The sequence below is a fragment of the Rhamphochromis longiceps genome, linkage group LG20 (assembly GCF_057381845.1).
Source record: "Rhamphochromis longiceps isolate RC_006_pf linkage group LG20, R_longiceps_female_GT1.1, whole genome shotgun sequence".
Classification (NCBI taxonomy): Eukaryota; Metazoa; Chordata; class Actinopteri; order Cichliformes; family Cichlidae; genus Rhamphochromis; species Rhamphochromis longiceps.
This window is the reverse complement of record NC_140576.1, coordinates 1,223,174-1,247,151: the sequence shown is the minus strand read 5'-3', so window position 1 is coordinate 1,247,151 and position 23,978 is coordinate 1,223,174. Positions and strand designations below refer to the sequence as shown.

Below are 23,978 nucleotides of genomic sequence, written 5' to 3'. Positions count from 1 at the left end.
CCTCTAATATCCAACACTGCAAAAATAAGTCAGCTTTGCTTAAAAAATGCATGTAAAGTACCAAGTAAAGTAAAGTTAAGAAAGTTAGAAAAGCTAGTTTATTATTGGTGTATAATGCTTAATGAGGTACACAACAGACATACACCAAATTAACCCCTTAAGCCCCAACGCCTCCTGATACGAGGGCAAAAGGCAGGAGATCAGTTAGGCTTGGAGCTTAAGAGGTTAATTTAATTTTAAGAAAGTCAAGAGTCGCCTACTTGCAGACAATAGTAACATTATCTGTCAGGAGTCAGACATCTCATGTGACTCCTGTGTCCAACAGGCAACACTGCATGACGTAAAGATCAGGCGGAAGTCAGTAATTGCTACAGGAGCCTGGGTGATGCTAAATCACTGTTTCCAACTTTAGAAACCTCACCACATTAACAACACGACTGAAGTAAAGGTCACAACTCAACAAAACGAGTGTTTTAATCTTAGACATTAACAGTCCCATTAGCCTCCAGTGCAGAACCTTCTACAGGGAGTGCAGAATTATTAGGCAAGTTGTATTTTTGAGGAATAATGTTATTATTGAACAACAACCATGTTCTCAATGAACCCAAAAAACTCATTAATATCAAAGCTGAATGTTTGTGGAAGTAGTTTTTAGTTTGTTTTTAGTTTTAGCTATTTTAGGGGGATATCTGTGTGTGCAGGTGACTATTACTGTGCATAATTATTAGGCAACTTAACAAAAAACAAATATATACCCATTTCAATTATTTATTTTTACCAGTGAAACCAATATAACATCTCCACATTCACAAATATACATTTCTGACATTCAAAAACAAAACAAAAACAAATCAGCGACCAATATAGCCACCTTTCTTTGCAAGGACACTCAAAAGCCTGCCATCCATGGATTCTGTCAGTGTTTTGATCTGTTCACCATCAACATTGCGTGCAGCAGCAACCACAGCCTCCCAGACACTGTTCAGAGAGGTGTACTGTTTTCCCTCCTTGTAAATCTCACATTTGATGATGGACCACAGGTTCTCAATGGGGTTCAGATCAGGTGAACAAGGAGGCCATGTCATTAGTTTCTCTTCTTTTATACCCTTTCTTGCAGCCACGCTGTGGAGTACTTGGACGCGTGTGATGGAGCATTGTCCTGCATGAAAATCATGTTTTTCTTGAAGGATGCAGACTTCTTCCTGTACCACTGCTTGAAGAAGGTGTCTTCCAGAAACTGGCAGTAGGACTGGGAGTTGAGCTTGACTCCATCCTCAACCCGAAAAGGCCCCACAAGCTCATCTTTGATGATACCAGCCCAAACCAGTACTCCACCTCCACCTTGCTGGCGTCTGAGTCGGACTGGAGCTCTCTGTCCTTTACCAATCCAGCCACAGGCCCATCCATCTGGCCCATCAAGACTCACTCTCATTTCATCAGTCCATAAAACCTTAGAAAAACCAGTCTTGAGATATTTCTTGGCCCAGTCTTGACGTTTCAGCTTGTGTGTCTTGTTCAGTGGTGGTCGTCTTTCAGCCTTTCTTACCTTGGCCATGTCTCTGAGTATTGCACACCTTGTGCTTTTGGGCACTCCAGTGATGTTGCAGCTCTGAAATATGGCCAAACTGGTGGCAAGTGGCATCTTGGCAGCTGCACGCTTGACTTTTCTCAGTTCATGGGCAGTTATTTGGCGCCTTGGTTTTTCCACACGCTTCTTGCGACCCTGTTGACTATTTTGAATGAAACGCTTGATTGTTCGATGATCACGCTTCAGAAGCTTTGCAATTTTGAGACTGCTGCATCCCTCTGCAAGATATCTCACTATTTTTGACTTTTCTGAGCCTGTCAAGTCCTTCTTTTGACCCATTTTGCCAAAGGAAAGGACGTTGCCTAATAATTATGCACACCTGATATAGGGTGTTGATGTCATTAGACCACACCCCTTCTCATTACAGAGATGCACATCACCTAATATGCTTAATTGGTAGTAGGCTTTCGAGCCTATACAGCTTGGAGTAAGACAACATGCATGAAGAGGATGATGTGGACAAAATACTCATTTGCCTAATAATTCTGCACTCCCTGTATACTCTGAAATATCAGTCAAGTAATTATAAATTAAATATTGACTATCACTCTTATATATGATACTGATGAACAGAAGATCGCAGAAGCGTTTTATTGGCAACAGCTGGGAGTTGATCAGTTTATGTGCACTCAGTAAAACTTTCCACCTTCTCTCATCTTGTTTAAAGTGTTTTTATTCAAATAGTATATATGCGAAAGTATTTTGGTTTATGCATTGCAACCATGGAGCTACACAACCTCCCAACATTAGAAATCCTTGTTTTACCCCTGTTCACATGAGCGTGACCAACATGCTATGTCTAATTGCAATGAATTTAAAAACACTGACTGTGAAACCCTCTCCCAAGATCTGAGTGGATAGTTCATCTAAGTTCGCCTTAGCTTGTTCTCCATTTTAAAAAAAAGCTTTTCTCCATTTACAATATTTAAACAGATCATTGAAAATGACCTCCGGAGTTTCCAGTTATCAGTACACTGAAGGTCCTCAGTCCATCTCCTTTTCTGGATCAGGGTTCCTGGCCACCTACCAGTTAGGCGTCGCCCAGTGCTTCCTACATTATGCACCCTGGATACTTCACTCCGCACCTAGCATCCTTGGCTCATCTGCTGGTTCTCTGGTAGCAGCTGCTGTGGTTTGTGAAATGAATCTAAGTAAGTGACTCTTTCTTATGTTCTGCAATGACTTCTGTTGGATGTATTCATTACACATTTATTCCCCCAATCCTCTAATTCACAGTTACCATTCGGGATGAGATGATTCATTTTGCCAAGGAAGTGAAGTCTTTTACCCTTGGACCACTGAACCCCTCAATCAAGCTTTTTCACTGGCTGGAATGTATTTTAAACAAGCATCTTCCGCCTAATGTGCACCAACTGGCCAACGGTCGCCTTGCTGTTACCATGACCCGTCTGACGGATGGCGAGCAAATTCTCATGTCTGATTTTGACTCCAAAGAAGATGTAGTACAGGTACGCTTGCTCTGCTGTTTTGGAGCTCAGAAATAAGAAAAGTAAAAAACAAACCTTAATAACTATGTTGACTAAAAACTGTTGTGTGCTGTGTTCAGGCACTGCTTTGTAGCTGTTTTTTGCCTGGTTACTGTGGTTTTGTACCTCCATCATTCAAAGGAGTAGTGAGTATTTGGTGGCCTCAAAACTTCCCTCCACGCACCTTGTGAGCCCTGTTTTCAAAATAAAAATCCCAAATGTTAATCTCTGCTGCAGTTCTATTTGGATGGTGGCTTAAGCGGCATTCAGCCTATAGCGCCTGGATCCTCCAGTCGCACACTGACCGTGTGCCCATTTTCTGGAGAGAGTGACATCTGCCCTGGCGACGCACCATGTTGGCTGGACATTGTAACGCATGGTGTCACTTTAAAGGGCAATTTGGACAACAGCTTCAGGTTCATCAATGCCATTTACCCAACTTTGGAGGTCAGACCCAAACTATATGTGGCCATATCCTATACTGCCTGTATCCCCATCTCTATCCTCAATCTATTATTGTGTAATAGTTTGTGTTTAACATTTTTAGAAATATAGCAAAGGAAATTAAACATTATGCTACAAAACATTACATTATTTTTGATCTTTCATTTCATTGTGTCACATTTAATTATGTTTATGTCATTTTTTCCTCTCCAGAATATGGAGGAAGCCTTTCACAGTGGCTACAAAGATGCTGTTCATTTCCTTCAGAGTAATGGTGAGTCAGGTGCTAGTTACAAAGAAAGAAAGAAAGAAAGAAAGAAAGAAAGAAAGAAAGAAAGAAAGAAAGAAAGAAAGAAACAAACAAACAAACAAACAAACAAACAAACAAACAAACAAACAAACAAACAAACAAACAAACAAACAAACAAACAAACAAACAAACAAACAAACAAACAAACAAACAAACAAACAAACAAACAGTTTTTCTTGGCTAAACTTAATCTACCTAACTTTCTCTTTAATTCCTTTCTCTCATGTTCAAAACTGTCCCAAGGGCCACTTAGTGTTAATCAGAATATCACATGGCTTCATCTGGAAACCATGAAAGATGAAGAGGAGAAGAAGAAGCTGGAAAATGGGACGACCGAGCTGACATCTTTTATAGACAACGGAACCATTCAGATGAGCGACTCGACCACACAGGAAGCTGCACAGTATCCTCCTCTCCATTTTGATACTGTGAAAAACGGCATGTTTTGAACACACTCACAGGCACAAATATTACTAATAGGGAAATAGCAATTTCATAGCAATGTAAATGAAATCTGACGTTGGTCAGTTTGTCAATGTGATGTCAACAGAACGATGAATGATTCAGTAGAAACTCAACCAGAACATTCATATTGTTCCACTTTGCCTTTGCAAAGCTATCTTTGTTCATGTCTGCGTTTCAGTGTTGCTGAGCAACGTGATGACTTATCTGAACATGTTTGGACTCCCTGCAAGAATCCTATCCTACCTGCTCCTGCCCCTCATGCTGTCTTATTACGCTGTGCTGCAGAACAGGGACAGGTAATGAACACGCTGAACACAGACAGGCCAGCAGAAACTTTGTGTGCTCCGAAGCTCTGAAACTCTCTTTGTTTTTGTTTGATAAACAAAGAAGAAAGAAAACAGCTCGATCGTTTCACTAATGACCATAAATTTCTGAGATGATGTGATCATCATGAGGTTGCTGGATAATTCCAGGAAACGGCTGCTAATAGATGGTGACGGAGTTCTGTAATTCCTACTTTTGTGCAGAGACATAATGTGGTAATGTCTCTTATACCTTTTAGAATTACTGATAGCAGTGCTTTCCATTGTTTATCATTATGCAACACTACATTAGCTGCAACCTGCAGCTTTTTACTTAGCTTCTTAATTTTTGTTTTTAGAATGACTGATCTCGCTCAACGTTCTGCAAGAAAATAAAGAAGTCCCAGATTGTCAGACTATTGCCTTAAACAGAGGCAGCATCTCTGCAACACATCCTAATCATCCCAATACAGCACGATGACCAGCAGCTACACCTCAGACTGTACAGACTGAAGTTAGCATGTTAAAAAGTTCATGACAGTACAGTTAGAGAAGATTGACCAAGGAGGAGTTTTTTTCTAATAGTTGAGAAGGCCTCTTCTCTCTAAAAAGAAGATTGCAGCATGCCTTAAGTTTACAAAGCTGCATCTGGAACAATGTACTGTGGAGAGCCAAGATCAACGTGAGGATGTTGGATTTAATGCCCTGCGCCATATTTAGAGAAAACCAAACAGAGCATGTCGACACAAACACCCCATACAAACTGGTTCTGCCAGAACTTTACTTCCCACTGTCTCCAGTGTAGAGCGCCTTGAGACAATTATTGGTGTTTTTTGGCACATATATATATAGATCAACTTTAATTGAATTGAAGAAATCTTGTAAAGAAAATGGGCCTAAATCCCAACACAGTGATGTGAAAGACTGATTAGTCATACACAAAAAGCTCTTGCTGTTAAAGGTGTGCTTAGTTTTCTTCGTTTTTTGCTAAACCAATAATTACACATTGTAACGTGTCATGTTTTATTGTTCATCTGAGGCTGTATTTATCTCATTTTAAATTCTGGTGAGGACCAGACGATATTTCCTAATATGTAAAACAATTAAAGACAGCGTATTTTCTTTTTCACATTACTGTACTTGTAGTTTGTTATTTACTTTTTATGCAGATACAATCACTGTGACCTCTCTATTTCCACCAGGCTGGAGTTGCTGTTCAAGCAGATGCCTGAGCTTCTTCTGTTGACTTGGCACACCATGAGAGTTTTCACCTTTTTCTTTTTCGAAGGAGCTGTCTCTACCATCAAGAAGAATATAAATGAAAAGTAAGATGGCATCTCGTATCTTAAATTATTACACTGTTTATTGCGTATAGGATTTATATAGAATTATTTTACTTGAAATCTTAACCGTTTTCAATCTCAAGTATTTCAGCCAAACTCAACTGAACTTGAATATCTCTGTTTTAGCATCATGCCGGTCGCCCGGGCGCTGTGGCAGAAAGACCAGGCGCAGTCTGAGGCATCACAAGGCCGGAGGCAGCCATCGCCTTTCAACGAGTTTTCTTCACGTTCAGAGAATGCCAGTGAAAAATCATCTCCGGTTTACAAGAAACCAAAACAACAGTCTTTGTGAAATACTGCTGTAAACAAGTGAAGTGCAGATTTCCATTTAACATGTTCTAAAGTGTTGAAGAGTTTGCAGGCTTGTAATTTACGAAAGCTGAGTACAGTATCTGTATCTATGTTTTCATACTTGTGAAATTGTGTTGCTGAGGCAGTGGAGTGCAGACCTTCACAGTTGGCATAGTTTTGTCATTATTGGTTCTTTAACACTCAACGTTGTGCTGGATGTAGAATCCTTTACAGAATTTATGAAGAAGTTATGAAACCAAACAAAACCTGAAGGTGTTTGACCTGAAGATGGTAGGATGTAAAAGGCCACTGAAAGGTGGTAATCAACCCTTCAGAATTACTTTCATTTCCTTGGAGAACATTGTAACTACAATCTGTAAAATGCACTATAGTTAAGCTCTTCTAGAAAAAAGTCAACATGTCTTAGTCTTCAAAGAAACTAATGAAATGTTTTATAGTTTAATGTCATTTTTAAGCACAAAATGTGACAGCAAGTGGTTGTGGTCTGTCTGAAAATGCCGTCCTGTTTATCTACAGTAAGTGCTCTTTCAGAGTTGAAAAATCAGAACATCACTGACAAAAACACTCATGGTTAAGAATTTAGCTGCAGGGTGACGGTCAGTCCTGTGATGAGCTGTTACACAATAGGGCTCTTTCATCGTTACCTCACTATCATTTTACAGCGATTCGGTGGTGAACCGCTGTTGCCTACGGCATGTCTTCATTTCATTTCCAGACGTAGCTTAATAACGATCAAGGAATTCTGGGAAAGGGCACAAATACTAATGTGTGACAAGGCAAGTTTGATGTCAAAGGAGCAGAAACCTACTTTCTAAGGCTTATTTGCCTTGTATCAAGTCTTTGTGTTGCTTTTCTAAAATTTAGCTGTTAATAGCTCCTGTCTTCCAGTCTATGCTTGATGCTTTTGGTTTCATTTGACCGGCCTGTTGTTATAAATTAGGCTAAATTGAGTTGTAGCCTTAGGACCTTCTTCATATTGTGCAAACTTTTGCTACCTGGCTGACAAACATGCCCCCGTATGGAGATGTACTGTTAAAAAGAACTTGGCTAGATAATGAATTTAAGGCTGCAACGTCAGAAAGAGATATAGCAAAAGCAAATAATTCTGTCAGTCCACAAGAGTGGGCAAGATATCGCGAGTTAAGAAATCAAGTAACTAAACTGAATATGTGCAAGAAGAAAGAATATTGTCAACTGAAGCTCAAGGAGGCCAGTAAGGACGGAAAGAAGGTGTGGGAAGTTTTAAATATAATGGGTAGAGATCTTGCTCCGGTGGTGTCTCACATCTACACGGGTGGAACGTTTATGAGTAAAGCTAAGGCCAATAATGTTTTTAATTACTACAGCAATAAAATAACAAATTTAAAATCTAATATGAGCCGAGGCGATCCCAGTTTATCACTTATACAGGATGTTATCGTGAATAATAAGCAAAGCCAATTTAAGTTTGAGGCAGTGAGTGTTGAGATGGTAGAGCGCTTATTGATATCACTTCCTGACGATACATCCTCTGATAACACAGACAGCAAACTGCTCAAAGTTGCAGCCAAGTTTGTGTCCCTATGTCACATATGTAATAGATCTTTGGCATGCAGCTCATTTCCATTGCAGTGGAAAGAATCGAAAATAATTCCCATCCCTAAAAACAAGAACGACGTTTTTAATGGTGTCAATAGCAGACCGATTACTGGTCTAAGTAAAATTATGAAAATCAGTTACTCACTCAGTTTCAACATGCCTACAAACCTGGTCACTCCACCAGCTCAGCTCAGATAACTGGTATAAACATCTAGATGATGGGAACCTGGTCGGGTTGGCATTCGTGGACTTTAGTGCTGCATTTGATTTGATAAATCATGATCTCTTAATAGATAAACTAAAATGTTATGGATTTTCACCAGCTGCTTTGTGCTGGATGGAAAGTTATTTGTCTGAAAGAAGGCAACAGGTTTATTATGATGGTTATTTCTCTGAGGGCTGTGAAATGAACAGTGCTCTACCCCAAGGCAGCTGCCTCGGTCCACTTCTCTGCTCAGTCTTTACGAATGATCTGCCGTACGTCCTGGATAAATCTCATCTTGTAATGTATGCTGATGATTCCACCATGTTTTACTCTGAATTGACCAGTGCAACAAGATTTACTGAACATATTTGACTGAATAAGTAAAAACAACATGATTTTAAACGTATCCAAATCCATGTTAATAGGAAGTAGAGGACGCTTAGTCAACAGCTCACAGCTAAATCTTTCCATAGCTGGATCGGTATTAGAACAGGTCACCCAGACTAAATTACTTGGTGTTACCATAAACCACCACCTTTCATGGTCTCAGCACATCAACTCTGTTATAAGGAAAATGGGACAGGGCATAGCTATAGCTAGGAAATGCTCCTTTTGTATTACTTCTGTTATGAAAGATGTCATTAATGCACTAGTGTTATCTCATCTAGAGTGCTGCTCAGTCATTTGGTCAGCAGCTAATAAGACAGATCTGAACTTCAGTTAGTCCAGAACAAGGCGGCCAGATTAGTGTTAAGGTGTTCATACAATACAAATATCGATAAAATGCACAATAAACTTCCTTGGCTTTCTGTAACAGCCAAATTATACAATGACTTACTTGTATTTTTAAAGAAAGCAATACTGGTAAACACACCATATTTGTTTTCTGCTCAGTTGCAGCATCCAGATGAAATGCATAATCATAGTACATTTGGTAACTCCTCCGGTTAAAAGCAACTTTTTGTTATATTCAGAGCATCTTTTCAGTGGAATAAGTTGCCTTATGCAATTAGAGAACTGGCTTCTATTCATAATTTGAAAAATGATTTAAAAGCCTATTTAGGCAGCTTTTAATTTATTGTAAATATTGTAAGAGGGTAAGGTCATTTGTAATGGAAATGTGTGTATTTTGTCATAGTGTTTTTCCTGGGGGTTTGGGCCCCAGGAAGACTAATGGGGTTCATTTTAAATATGCAAACAAATAAACAGAGATGACAGAAAAACACATCAATGGTGTCTAGACAGGCTTAAATCAGGGGTATGGCTTTATTAACGAAAGTACACCGCTTTCTCGGGTGACCATCTAATCCACTTTCACACTCCTGTCTGAATGGAAACGTGTCGACACAGAGAGGAACAGATGATTTTGATCTCTCAGCTCCATGTCCTTTTTCATACAGATGGCCTGCTACCTGCAGACAGATCCTCTTATATAATAAATGTGGATGGATGATACAGATAACACACACATCTGGTGCTGTTCCGCATCAGCCGCTGATCCAGCCAGTCAACTGGCAGTAAGCTGGCTTTGCGAAGAAAGAAAGATGCCCTTGCTGGTTTTTCAGTTTTTGAGAGTATGTGGCAGACTTGTCATATAAAGACAACATGGGATAAAGGCTGGAAATGCACAAGTTCTTTTTTTGTGTACTTTTAACTTTAGATTAAAAAAAAACTTGTGCCAAACTAGGTCATAACATAACGCAGAATGAGATTCATCCTCTGTCAGGATGTAAAAAATGTAACAGCATTCTCAAAAAAATGAAATGAATGTGTGCATTTTCCATCGGGCCCTGAATTATGTATTGTTGTTTTTGTTTTTTGTTTTAACTGGGCCCTTACTCGTCAAACCCTCTGCTCAAAAGCAATAAAAAATTAGGACTGACATCAGTAAAACTGAGTTCACATTGCTCACTGTCTCTTTAACGACGATATCTCTAAAAGTACATTCAGTAATCTGCAACTGAGTGAGTATACCGTAGAGTGATTGCTATGTGAGTTGAGGAATAATTGATTCTAGGTTGTTTTTTTGCTTCTTTATGAAATTTCTGTCACTGATAAAATGCTGCAGAGACACATCTGGAGGTTGACTTGTTTTTTAATGATAGTCTTAATGCTTTTTTGTTGCTTGAGATGATGAAAATGGGTTTTGACAAATACTGCCTTAAAGGTATAGATGATCTCCATCTGGTTCTCCGTGCTATTAAAGCACACACGCATAAACACAACGTCAAACCAAGAGAAACACATCAGATATGTGTCTCAGTAAAAATATGTATCTTGTGTTTGTGTGAGAGTTTATGCTCGTTTATCTTTGCCCAGTGTCACTGAAAACACTTCTACAAATCAAAGTGAACCAAAATCTCTCCTCAAGTAAATACAAAAAGGCATTTTTAAAATTTATGATTTCATTTATTAACCTCCTAGGACCTGGCATCCACATATGTGGACATCACATTTTGGGTTATTTAGACCAAAATACTCAATTTTGCTCTACAAGGGCCTGATATCCACTGACGAGGACATTATGCTGCTGCTGTTCTATCAAAATTTTAAACGAATATCCTCATATGTGGCTCTGATTTTTCTTAGAAACAAAAATAAGGTGAAAAAACCCTGGTAATTCTTTGTTTTAACATTCATCAGGTCCCAATCAGCCCAAATATCAAAGAGAAATAAAAAATGCTGCTGTGGAAGAGTTCGGGTCTTAGGAGGTTAAGGAAAGAAGCTCTCCGTGTGTCTACCTGGCCCCATGTGAAAAAGTAGTTGCCCCCTAACGATAATAACTGGTTGTGCCACCCTTGCCAGCAAGAACTGCAATCCAGTGTTTGCAGTAACTTGCAATAAGTCTTTCCTATCGCTTTTAGTCTACTCTTCTTTGAAGGATTGTTTTAATTCATCCACACAGGAGGATTTTCAAAGTTTAAACTCAGGCTAAAGCATCTAAACTGTTGCTTTGAGTCAATCGGAGATAGATTTTCTGCTGTGTTTCAGATCATCGTCCTGCTGCAAAACCCAAGTGTGCTTGAGCTGCTTAGGGTACGAGCATTATCAGCATCTACATAACTCTTGGAAATTGTTTGAATTACACTTTCATCATTAAAAATTATATAATTTATGTGTAGTTAATATAAAAATGTGGCTGTAACTGACTACTTCGTCTTACACAGTGAACATGTTTCATTGTGTAGCGGGCAGGAAATAGAACGCAAGCGCAGGACTCATACGAGGGGAGGGATGAACTCAAAACGGCAGCTTTACTGCTGAAAAAACAGATTGGTACTGAACTAAACACAAGGAGCTATAAACAAGAAACTCAAATCAAAAACCAGAGACATGAGGGAGCTACACTGGGAACACAGGGAACTGGAGCACGGAGGAAACGCACAGCGTGAGGGAACGATGCGACAATGAATGGAGGTGAGCACAGACAATAAATGCACAACGAGACCCTAACCCTAACCCCCTCCGACAGCCAAACCCATCTGTTCTCTGATTGGATTGTTACATTTGTGATTGACATGACATTGACCAATCAGATGAAAGGAAGAAAAATAGGGTCAAAATTCGTACTTGTAACTTGCAGGGTTTTTTTTGGCTAAGTGCACACACAAATTCTTTTTACACATACAAATCCCGATTTACAAGTACAAAATATTTATGACCACATTTTGAGCCCATATGGATCTTCCTTTGCCTTGAAGATGGGTCATCTGGGGGATATTGTTTCTCCCAAACCTTCAGCAGCCCTTGTGATCACACTAACACACACTAGACTACACTACACACTAACAGATTGTTCAGTTTCTAAGCTTTTCTTCTGCTTCCTCTACATCTTCTGAATTTAGAGCCTGGATGATTAGACTGAAGAAAAGTCTTATTTTTGCTTATGAACATCACTATGTCATTTCCTGGTAAAGCAGAAAAGTAGTTTCCTGTTTGCCCTGTCTGACCCTGAGAACTTAAACTTTATCTAATTATCCAGGTTTTTCCTGGTGACTATTGCATGTGTGTAGTGCCTCCAGTTTAGGGATTTTTGGCCTCGATGACTAAATGTAGATCTGTGTAATTTCAACAATCAAATGCTTTGATTTATTTATTTTATTATTATTATTTGCCTGTCATATCTGGCACTGTAGCAATCAGAAGTATTGTCCTAAGGCCAAGCAAAATGCCCAACAGATTTATTTTCCCAATTGGACCATCATGGCTTTTGCTATACTGGTCCACTTGATTGTCATCGTTTATTTGATCTTTATTATCATTATATTTTTATTTTAAGTCAATACAATCAGAAGGGACAGGACCAGAGGACGGGAAAGAGAAAGAAGAAGGAAAGAGACGTTTGTAAGAGAGTTAACAGAAGGCGAGGACGGATAGAGAGAGGACAGACACTAAAAATCAGCTTTCACCTGCTGAAAAACAGACACAAAAGCAGACAACACAGTCAGGAAACCATAGCAACAACGAACACAACAGTAATAATAATTAATAAATATGATTATTTGAATAAATGTAAATAAATTGAATGTAAGTAAATAATAAATATTGAATGTTACTGAGCAGCATACAGTACTAGTAATGCATGATATGTTTAGATGCAGCAGCCAACCCAGACAGTGTGTGTCTGTGGGTACCTGTGTGCACACCTGTGTGTGCGAGCTCGTTCGTATTCATAAAGTTCTCCATATAAGTGTCTAGTAGGTGTGGCCCTGCCCCCCAGGACATGAAGCAGGCATGGACGAGACCCAGGCCCCAGACATCTAGATGCCCCCCAGAGCACGAGAGCTTAAGGACGACCACTGCAGAGGCAATCGTGCCACCCACCCAGAAAAGAGCTGAGGAGTGCCTTGGACGGGTGTCACCCGGCAGCCACGGTGCAGGAGTCACAGGGCTACGCCAGAGCAGACCAAGCCCCGGGCCCAGAGGTCCACAATCTGAGGGGCCCCCACACTCAAGGGGTCCAACCGAGCTGGGGGGGCTTGGTCAGATTTGGTTTTTGTGGTTAGAAAAGCTGATGAAAGTTGATAATAGTTAGGAGTTATTTTAAAATAAAACAGATTATGTGGTGTCACCATTCTAAATTAAGCTGTAGCAACGCTGTTTGTTGTGTCAGGAAAACCAGTGAAATGAATATCGAAGTATTATCTACTGTTTAATATGGCCTCATGTGTGAGACATAAATAACAAGAGCCAACTGCTGTGTATCTCATGACTGGATATGGTGAAACACTGTTGTGTTGTGAAATTGTTGCACAAGAACGTGGTTTAACCACCGTTCCCGTGTTACCGCCTCATGACGGGCAGATAAGCACAGCGGAAACTCTTCACAGATGAGATGATTGTATCCATGCTGATGTTTTCATGCTGTTATTCCCCCTGTCCTCACCAACCCCATCCAGAACACGATGCTTCCCTCTGCACAGTTGAATAAATTCCCCTGTTGAGATGAGAGATGAGAGATGAGAGAGCCTTTATTTGTCAGTTGCAGGTCTTTTGCCCACAACCGAGATGACAGACCTTGCCGACCGTACATACAATACACAAACATCACATTGAGGAGACAGGTCAGGCTAAGTAGCGAGGAAAAAAACATTGAAATGTGTAACACAAAAGGATAATCCAGATAATACTGTTGTGTTGGCCTTAGGTGATCCAGCTAACCAAAATGAAAACAGGGTTTTTGTTTTGTATGTGGCGTTGCATTCTGCTGGTCCCTGAAGTTTTTGATTACCTTCTACATAAACCATTTCTACACAGTCTTGCCTTGTTAATGGCTTAATGTTTGACATTTATCTCATTAAACTCCATTTATACCACCTGACAATTTTTAATAGAAAAAACTAAAACAAAACAACACATTTCGTTATAGCTGTAAGGCTTTGTTGAGGATTGCCACTTCCAACAGAATCAGTGTTACTTTTTTTCTTTTTAGTTGCTTCTTCTTCTTTGTGATTTGCAAAGATGCAAAAATAACTATCATATTAACAAAAGATTTCTTACTGTCCTGGCAATGCAGACAAACATCACTTTGTGTGTAGAATTAAATACCCATTCCTGCTGCTTTCACCTTTGCACAGTGGAAACACCAGTTCTAATCAAAACTGTGAAAATGGAGAGGAAAATAAATAATACAGGGCCTTTAACCCCCCCTCCAAAAAAAGCCTAAAATCAATCACAAGGAGAAAAACAACAACAACAACCAGTGAGCCAATAAATCTGTCAGGGTCTGTTCTGTAATGTATGTATACACACCATGACAGCAGGATCACCGGATGCAGTTAATTATGGATGAAAGCACACACACACATGCACACACGCACACGCACACGCACACACACACACACACACACTGAAGTTCAAAAGAGGGACACACCAGTCCTCACAGAAATTCTCTCTCCCATGTGTCACACAGACTCTGTCTCCTCTGTCTTCCTTCATCTATCTCGCTCCGTTTATCTCGCACTCAGTTGTGGAATTTTCCATCAAAGCAGCTCGTTAATGATGGAGCACCTTCATGCATCTTTAAGCATTTGACAGGGATCTTCCACTGTGCAGTTTCAGCCCAATGCTCACACAAATCACACACACTGAAACCACTTTTTCTTTATTTAATGTTTCCTTTTTTTGATAAAAGTCAACAGTGTAGCTACTTCGTTTTCACTCTACAATAACAACAGAGCATGAAAAACAAAACCAGGCCCAATCCTCATTTGATGCTTAAATGTTTAAAAGTTATGTGCACACATCTTTGTGGGTATTTACAACTGTTTGGATCCATGTGAATGAAATCCTGTCATTTACATCGTGTGTGTAAATGTAGACAACCTCCTGCTGTCACCTCCACCTACACAATGAGTGTTGAGGCAAAACAAAGCGCTCCCTGAGCCAGTCACTCAAAATGTTACTTTCACTGTACCTGAATTGACCTGACTGTTGATGGCTGCTGCCATCATTATGTTTTCAAATCCCACTATATTCCCACCTTGTATACATGTGTGTGGTGCCCTCTGTACATGTATAGGACAGTGAAATATTTATGCTTTTTTGAGGTTTTCATATAAGTATAACTGATTTTATGATGGCCACAACACCACAAAAACACACAAAATAAAACACACTAGTTATACATAATAAAAACCCCACATTATTGAAAGGATATTCCATTAGGATAGTTTTGAGGGGAGAGTGAGAACCAAGAATTCAAAGAAAAAAAAAGAGGAGACTGTCATGTCTTTATGAAAAGTAAAAAAGTTTCAGATGCCATGGTTTGACATTTGTAAATTTATATATTATTCAATATATATGTTTCTACAACAAATCCTGAAGGTAATCTGGAAGTATCTTTTACTCTGTTTGGGTAACCCCTTGGATTATATTACCAATTACAATTTTGATGAGGTATCTAGTGTCTGTAATGGACACAATTTTAGAAACCTAACCAACCTTGCCAGGGATGTAGTCAGATTGACTGGATGTTGTTAAAACCCCACTCCAAGAGAAAATGGGACACACACAAACACAAGCCAACATAAACACATTCTGGATAAATAAGCAGGAGGATTAATATCAAAAGCTGTTTTTACTTCTAGCTGATTTGATGGCTGATATTTTCATTTAGCATTTTAGATGGGTAAGTCCTCTTCAAATTTCTCTCGTAATCCATGTTAGCGATGAGGCTCAGTTGTGTTACTTGTGAAAATACAGCTGTTGCAAGCTTAGAGACCTGAACGATCATCAAAGACAACAATGATGTGTTGGTATGAAGGCCTCCTCTTAATCTGTTAAACAAGGATAGGAAATTGGTTTAGCATTAATGATATGAATGAGGAAAGTCCTTTTGTCTGTTGTCTTAGAACACATAGCAACAGGCACCAAACCAGCTCCACTGTATATCTGACAACAATAAAAACAACTCTTAACCAGAACAAAGAACTGCAAAGTGTGTAAACCTGACAGTTAGATGAAAATCATTTCACTGAAATGCAAGTATGAAAACACAAACTTTATTTTTGATGCTATGGTTTACTGTGCAATTTTCTACACTAACAGACCCTCCAAGCTCCACTTTGCACTCCAATGTGTTGAATCAAATTCTAATATTTTAGTTTTTATATCACTTAGCAGGTATTTGATGCACACATTCAAAACAAGCAAAAGAGAGCAACAACAACAACAACAACAACAACAACAAAACTATCTGTATAAATACAATACAATGTGCCATTTTTTAATTAGGGAATTTTCTGTATATTTGTTTAAGGTTTTGTTTATTTGTTTTTGTTTTTTTCTTTGCTGCACCTGAATGTGCAGTGTTTAAATTTGCCATGGATTCTTTTTCCACTGTACTTTTTAACCACACATTTGTCCATTTATGGAATTATCAGTTTAAAAATATAGTGATTTCCACTGTAGCTGTTAATTCAGCCAACAGGAGTCGTGAAGTTTCTTTAACAGGTAGATTTGCATCGTCGTTAATGTGAAATGTCACCCACTGCCTTTGTGATAATAATAATAATTTAGATTTTCATAGCATCTTTCAAGAAAGAAAATTAATAACCGGGGGTTTAATGGACAAATGTTACTCCTGTTGCATTCTACATGATGGAAGTAGTAACCTCTGTTTATAAAAAAGGACTTGATAACTACAATGTGCTAAAGTTCATCACAATTCTGACTTTTATTAGCTTGTTGTTCTTCTTGAAACTCTAATTATTGTTTAATTTCCATTGTGTGCGTGTGTGTGTGTGTGTGTCTGTACGGGTTCTTATACTGGTGGGGACCAGAATCCAGGCCCGCACAGGGTTGAAGACATTTTTCACATTCAAAATGTGAAAAAGCAGCTGGGAAAGCATTATGTCATTGGGATGTCCCCACGAGGATAGCAAACCAGACATCTGTCTATGTGTGTGATCTTTGTGTGTGCCAGATATCTGTTTCACTCGCAACCTTCTGCACCTGCTTGTAACTTATATGACAGTCCACTACCACGGACCAGGTGGCGTGTCAACTCTCACCTTCCATCTCCTCCCAGGTGTCACTCAGTCCACCTTTCTCCCTTTTCACTCATTGCCTTGGACGCCTCTCATTATGATCATAATCTGGGTCATATATTCATTTTTTGAGGTTCCTGTTATAGAAATTTCCTGGAGAAAACAACCTGTTCTAGTAAAGCACCCACAAAGTCATCTGAGGAGCAAGAACTCTCAAAGAGTAATCATCTGTTCTCTTCAGCAGCATTTAATTTGAAATGTCAAAAGCACTGCTTGCTTTATTGTTCCCACTATGAATATTTATATTGTATTTAGGCACAGTTGGTGTGGAGCACCTGCAAGTTCATTGTAGATGTACAATGACAATAAAGGGCTATTTAATTCTAACCTTGCAAAATAACACAGCATTTGTGATGTGACACAGGAGGAAATTCAGCTGCTGCTAACAGGAATTTCTTGCAAATTCAAGGTTAGAAAGACAGTGTTGTTAATCATCTTCATTTTATCCTCTGTTTTCAAGATGAATGTGTAAAGGCACACTACAACAATCACACAGTCTGTCAGCTCAGGAATGTGGTCGTGTATTCTCTGGTTACGTTTATGTCACTCAGAGACACAATTGTTGCACCGACAGTCATCATACCAACTTACTCTAATAGCATATCTTCACTCAACTACTCATAATCAAGGCACAACTATATGATGAAACTGCTTTCTGAAGTGTATATATGGGGGAAAAAATCCAACTTTAAGTTCTATTCAATGCGTTTTATACATTTCTCATTTCTCATGAGGTGTGTGATATCTTGTAAATTTGCACTTAAGATACATTAGTAATATATAAACATTTTCTTGAATGTCTGTATTAGATATACAGATGTACACTTTTACAGCCTTCAGAATGCCTTCATTCTTTGTAGCATGGATTCAGCGTGGTGCTGGGAATATTCCTCAGTGATTTTGGTCCATATTCAGATGATGGCATCATACAGATGCCACAGATGTGGTGAATGAACACCCATGATGGGAATTTCCCATTACATCCCATCGCAAAGGTGATCTAATGGATTGAGATCTGATGACTGTGCAGGGCACGAGCACAGAGAACTCATCATGTTCAAGAAACCAGTTTGAGATGATGTGAGCTTTGTGACATGGAGTATTATCCTGCTTTAAGCAGCTTCATGGGCACACTCTGGTCATAAAGAGATGGACATGGCCAGCAACAATATTCAGGTACAAGCTGGCATTTAAACAATTCTCAGTTTGTTCTAAGCCACACCAATATATCACCACCAGCAGCAGCCTGAGCTGTTCATGCCAAACAGGGGGCTTCCATGGTGTTTAGCTAAATTTGACTCGACCATCCAAATGCTAAAGTAGAAAATGAGACTCATCAGACCAGCAATATTCTCAGTCTTTGGTTTGGTTTTGGTCAGCACGTCCAGATTGTCGTCTCAGTTAACTGTTGGTAGTCCTGTGCTGCCTATTTAAACTTCAAGAGGTCACAATCAGAGCACGTTGCTATTATGTTATGTTGCAGCAATTCTGGAATACTGGGTATGCAATCATTAACATCATAAAATCTGCAAAAGTAGAAACTTTTAATCACTCACATGATTGTGGTGTCAGTGTGTGTTTGTATCGCCGTTGTTGCCGTTCACCTTTGCACCCTGTTAAGTGTCTTTTCCTTTTCACTGGCTGTGATTTGGTTTCTGTTCACTTCAGCCTCATTCACTTGATGAGCATCATGAGGATTCGTGAAATTCTGCTGATAAGTGAAATTTATTTAAAATTATTTTTATTATACAGACACAATATTTTGTATTATTGTTTGCCAGATCTGGAGAATCCAAAAATACCTACATGGTTAAAAAAAATAAAAAATAAAAAAAGAGACCACCAGTGTTGATAACTATATTGCAAGTGGGCACAATAGACTATTTCACTGAGTCCACATTTAGGCCAACACCTAATGTGCAGTACAGTTCAGATGATGTACTTTATTGTACTGGTTTATTTCACTGAGATGAGCTGTTATATCTACAGACAACAGTATCAGGTGATAGCAGACTTCTCCATGTGAACCAGAGACTGGCATCCTGTTGGTACCTCACAGACTACCAGTGTTTGTGTGGCACTAGCATTACAGTGAAAGCAGAGACTGCTTAATGAAAGTCATGACGAAATCTTATATAACACTGGGGATTTTCTTACCTGAAGGGGGAACACAGAGGGAATACAAAAAAGTTCACTCCTCTCTCTTTCACCAAACATGCACACCTATGTATCTCCATTCACACAAGCACAACTTTCTATAAACACACCAGTGCACATAAAACATGAGAAGAAAACATTTAAAATCCCAGGATGTATTACATCTTCATTACAGTAAATCGTATGTTTTCATACATATAAATACAGTGTAAAGGTCTTCGTAATGAAATAAACTCTGGCTTATTGTTTTCATGAGTATGCTGTTATCATTTATCAGTTTACCAGCTGAACAAGTGATTACCTGTATCAACAAAAACGGGCATCAAACCATACAGTTAGTTATCATTATGACCGCAAAGCTGATTGTCAAACACACAGAAAGTAACATAGTGACAAGAAAAAGAAGTGAATTGCTTGGATTCACTTACATTTACATGAAATTAGAATATGGGTAGATCTTCAGGTTATCGTTCCACTATTATTATTATTATTATTACTGCTATACAATATGATGCAAAATGTGAACCCTTATGCTTATAAAATTAGCAAACATGTAAGTCTCAGTCATACAGGCCTGGAGAGCGATCGGTGCAAGGGGCAACATTTTTTCCCAGTAATCTGTGATTGCCAGGGAGGTCAATGACCAGTCTAGACCTGCGTGACTTTAGGAATCGATTTCACAATGATAGCCAACAACGTCCACTTGCCAGGTGGTTGGAGAGTACACATTTCCCCAGTGATTTCAGGTTGTTGCTGACCTGTCTCTAGCCTGTGCAAGTGGTGCCTAATCCAGCAAAGCTCCATCTAAGGTGCAACATTTTTTATTTAAAATTGTCATGTACACCAAGCTACATATAGACATTACTGACATTACTGTCAATAATGTGAGAGTCTGTGTCTGTAGGCCTATTATAAGCCAATCATCATCAATTTCTAATTAATGAAAGTATCCTATATTGCCAGGATAGTTCCCACCTGATAAAACTGAACCCGGGCAAACAAGGGAACAAGTAAATCTAAGTAAAGCCCAATTAAAACCCAATAAAGATCCTGATGCATGAGTGCAGTTTAGTAATAAGCTAATTGTGTAAAAACCTTCAAAGATCACATTGTGTAGAAAACCAAGTAATTCCGATGGGCTCACTTGTTGTTGCCACCGTATAATCTCATTTTCATCATATGCTCAACCACCACGCTCTAAAGTGTGTCCAAATTTGGATGTTATGTATTTTGAGATTAAAAAAATAAATAAAATCACATCCTTGGATCCAGATTATCTCAATTTTTCTTTCCAGAATTTATTTTTATGAGCCACTTTTCAAAGACCCACCTCTATGTTACGTTGCAAAAGCACAGTTTTTGAGTTATGGGATAACAGATCCCTTTATAAGCAATTATCTTTGGCTTCTTTCATCTCTCATTCATATTTTCTTTGACACAGAGAGAAATTCTCTATAACTGAAGTTTCTTTGTCTACAATAAGACAGTGAATGAAAGGAAAAAAAAGGATGAAATCCAAATTTGGGAGAACTGATGTGACCCCATAAAGAGTGTAGATCCATTACACTTCACATAACTTCTTTCAAGATTCATTCAGATCCAGAATATTATGTTGGACACTCCTTTTCTTTAAATAACACACAAATGCATGAAAAGGACAAAATGGTTATAACCTTTATAATACCAGTCAAATATGAAACCAAAAATACTGAGCATATATGTGTGACAGACAGAGGTATTACAGTGGAATTATATATGGCATATTCAACAGTATCCCAACATTGCATGATTTAAGGCACTCCATTACAATACAACAAATAAAAACAACAACTATATGAAGTGGAATCAGTCTGACTGTGAGTTGTGGAGAATCCTTACTCGGTCAACCCAGTGAGAACGAATGAATACTTCACAATTATGATTCAGTTTTTGTGTAAATAAATAAATAAATAAATAAATAAATAAATAAATATGTGATGACTATAATCTAGACAATAAGCACAACACAAATTAGTCTTTGAAGACACTTAGAGGAAAGGAGGGACCTTTGTTTGTTCAGAACTGGCCAGCAATTCAGTTTTGCAGAGTTGCAATTTTAATCGGACAATATAGAAGATTTCAGTTAAGCAGTGAGATGAAAAGTGGGCCGTGTGAGGCATTGCAGACACTGTAAATATTATATAAGCATCAGTTTTTGAGCAGGAGAGAATTTATTCCAATAGGATGAAATGTTGAATTATCAGAGATGAATAAAATACATTAACAATGTGACAGTTAAGAATTTTCTTTACTTTAGATGAACTTTAAATGGTTTAATACTTTATGGCCCATTAAAATGCTGTTGGAAAGCTGTGTTAAACATCCTCGAGGACAAAATCACAACATGTTGTAAACATTAGGATTACTGGCCAATGCAATGAACAGAAGGTTTCCTTTAAAAGGATCTGTTAGACACACACGAGAATGAAGAACGTTTCTCGGGTGTGTGCAACCTAAACATGAAACGTAATAACATGAATTCCTAAACATTAATATGGGGAACTCATTTTCAAAATGTCATTTCCATATTGGACAAAAAGAGGTAAATGTGGTACAACCAGTTTATAATTAAAAAACATATTTTTCACACGGTGCAGTGCAGATCTAATGAAGCCAACTGGCCACTCGTAACAGTGACTATTTAATATTTACTGCTTTCACCTCCTATTGAACAGTGTTCTTCTGACGTCAGTTCCCTTTGTCACTCTGCCAGATCCCGTTGGCTTTATTGAGCGAGGTGTTGCTACCCTGTGTGGTATCCTTTATGGCTTTCTCGACAGCATCAGCCAAGGGCAACTTGTCCTCTGCTTCTGCCTCTCTATGGTAGAAATAGTTGAAGTTGGAAACAATGACGGGAACAGGCAAGGCAATAGTCAGCACACCTGCAATGGCACACAAGGTGCCCACCATCTTACCCCCCATGGTAATGGGACACATGTCTCCGTAGCCTACAGTGGTCATGGTAACAACAGCCCACCAGAAGCCATCAGGTATGCTGGCAAACACTGTATTTGGCTCGTCTACCTCAGCAAAGTAGATAGCGCTGGAGAAAAGGATAACTCCAATAAAGAGGAAAAAGATGAGCAACCCGAGCTCACGCATGCTGGCCTTCAGAGTCTGTCCCAGGATCTGGAGCCCTTTAGAGTGACGAGATAGTTTGAATATACGAAACACCCGCACCAAGCGGATGATACGTAGAATGGCCAAAGACATGTTCTGCCCTGAGCTTTCTGCTGGAGTTGTGGCCAATTCTGTAATCACAGTGACAAAATAAGGGATGATAGATATGATGTCAATAATGTTCATGAGGTTGTGGAAAAACTCTCTTTTGCTAGGGCAGACCACAAATCGCACACACAGCTCAAAGAAAAACCAACCAATGCAGGCAGTTTCAATGATGAAGAAAGGATCAGAGAAGGTTGTGGGCTTTACACCAGGCGGACCCACAGTTTGGTTAAAAGGTTGTACAGCTGTGGGCACAACTGGGTCGGTCTCATCTCTGAATTCTGGTAGTGTTTCCATGCAGAAAATAATAATGGATATGACGATGACAAGGACGGACACCAGCGCTACACCTCGTGCTGCATTGGAGCTCTCTGGGTACTCAAACAGCAGCCAGAATTGTCTGTACACATCATTACTAGGAAGAGGAATCTCAACGTCTTTTAAGAATCCTTCTTCTTCTCTGAACTGCTCCATAGCCTCGTTTCCAAGCTCATAGAACAGAATTTCATCTGCAAACACATCGAGGGGAACGTTAGCTGGTCGCCTAACTTTACCTCCTGACTGGTAGTAATATAAAATTCCATCAAAGCTGGGTCTGTTCCGATCAAAGAAGTACTCGTTCCTCATTGGATCAAAGTATTCCATCCTCTTCAAAGGGTCCCCTAGAAGTGTCTCAGGAAACTGGTCCAGTGTTTTAAGCTGCGTCTCAAAACGAAGACCGGCAATGTTGATGATGATTTTCTGATCTCCATCATCCAAGCCTCGTTTATCAACAAAGAGATCCTCACAGCACTCCTTAGCAAGCCGGTTAAAGATCATCTCACTTTCCTTGCTGCCCTCACTGCTTAGCAGCAGTTTAAAGTTTGAGATCATGCTAGCACAGCTGCTACGCCCCTTTCTAGTTGGAGTTGGCATCGTCGGGGACTGTGGTACTGTAAGTGTCTGCGGAATGGGTGAAGAGGAGGTCGATTCCCAAATGTATGGGGGTATAGGGCTGCAGTGGGAAGGTGTAGGTGTTAGGTCTGTGGCTCTTAGATGGTAGTTGCTGGTTGGGCTGCTGTGCTCTGGGGGCATGTCCACTGTGAGAGCTGTGGTCTCATCAGCATAGGTGTCCACCTCATCTCCAAGGTTGCCAGCAAGGTCATCCAGGCTCTCAAAGTCTACCAAGGCCACCTCCATGGCTTTGGTTCAGCCAGTGCAACACACAGACTGACAGATGGGAGGTTCACACACCAGAGTCAGCAGCTCCAGCAGCGTAGCAGAGCATTCAGGCTACAGTGTGACTGACGTAAATACAAAAACTCCTTCAACTTGTTTTTTAAAAATCCAGCTCCTGTAGAGTTGAAGAGGAGAGACAAAGATTATCAGTGTGTTTCTGTTAGCTGTGCAGAGCTCACCAAGGCAAGCATCAGGTCATTAGAATATGATAAACACAAATGCTAGTTTCTTGGAGAATTATTTGGAAACAGAAAG

The 23,978-nt window shown here is 39.4% G+C and overlaps 2 protein-coding genes across 2 annotated transcripts; one reads left to right on the top strand and one right to left on the bottom strand.

Annotated features, from left to right (window-relative positions):
* Positions 1-2,531: 2,531 nt before the first annotated feature.
* Positions 2,532-4,368, top strand: pnpla1 (patatin-like phospholipase domain containing 1). The gene is made up of 6 exons (XM_085395073.1): positions 2,532-2,739; positions 2,825-3,057; positions 3,156-3,221; positions 3,313-3,522; positions 3,733-3,793; positions 4,073-4,368. Exons 1-6 carry the CDS (start codon positions 2,532-2,534, stop codon positions 4,276-4,278), a joined length of 984 nt encoding a protein of 327 aa, XP_085251199.1. The 3' UTR covers positions 4,279-4,368.
* A 17,600-nt stretch (positions 4,369-21,968) lies between these two features.
* On the bottom strand, positions 21,969-23,684 carry kcna10a (potassium voltage-gated channel, shaker-related subfamily, member 10a). Its single transcript, XM_085393267.1, has one exon. The coding sequence runs from the start codon at positions 23,682-23,684 to the stop codon at positions 21,969-21,971; it is 1,716 nt and encodes a 571-aa protein (XP_085249393.1).
* Positions 23,685-23,978: the final 294 nt, after the last annotated feature.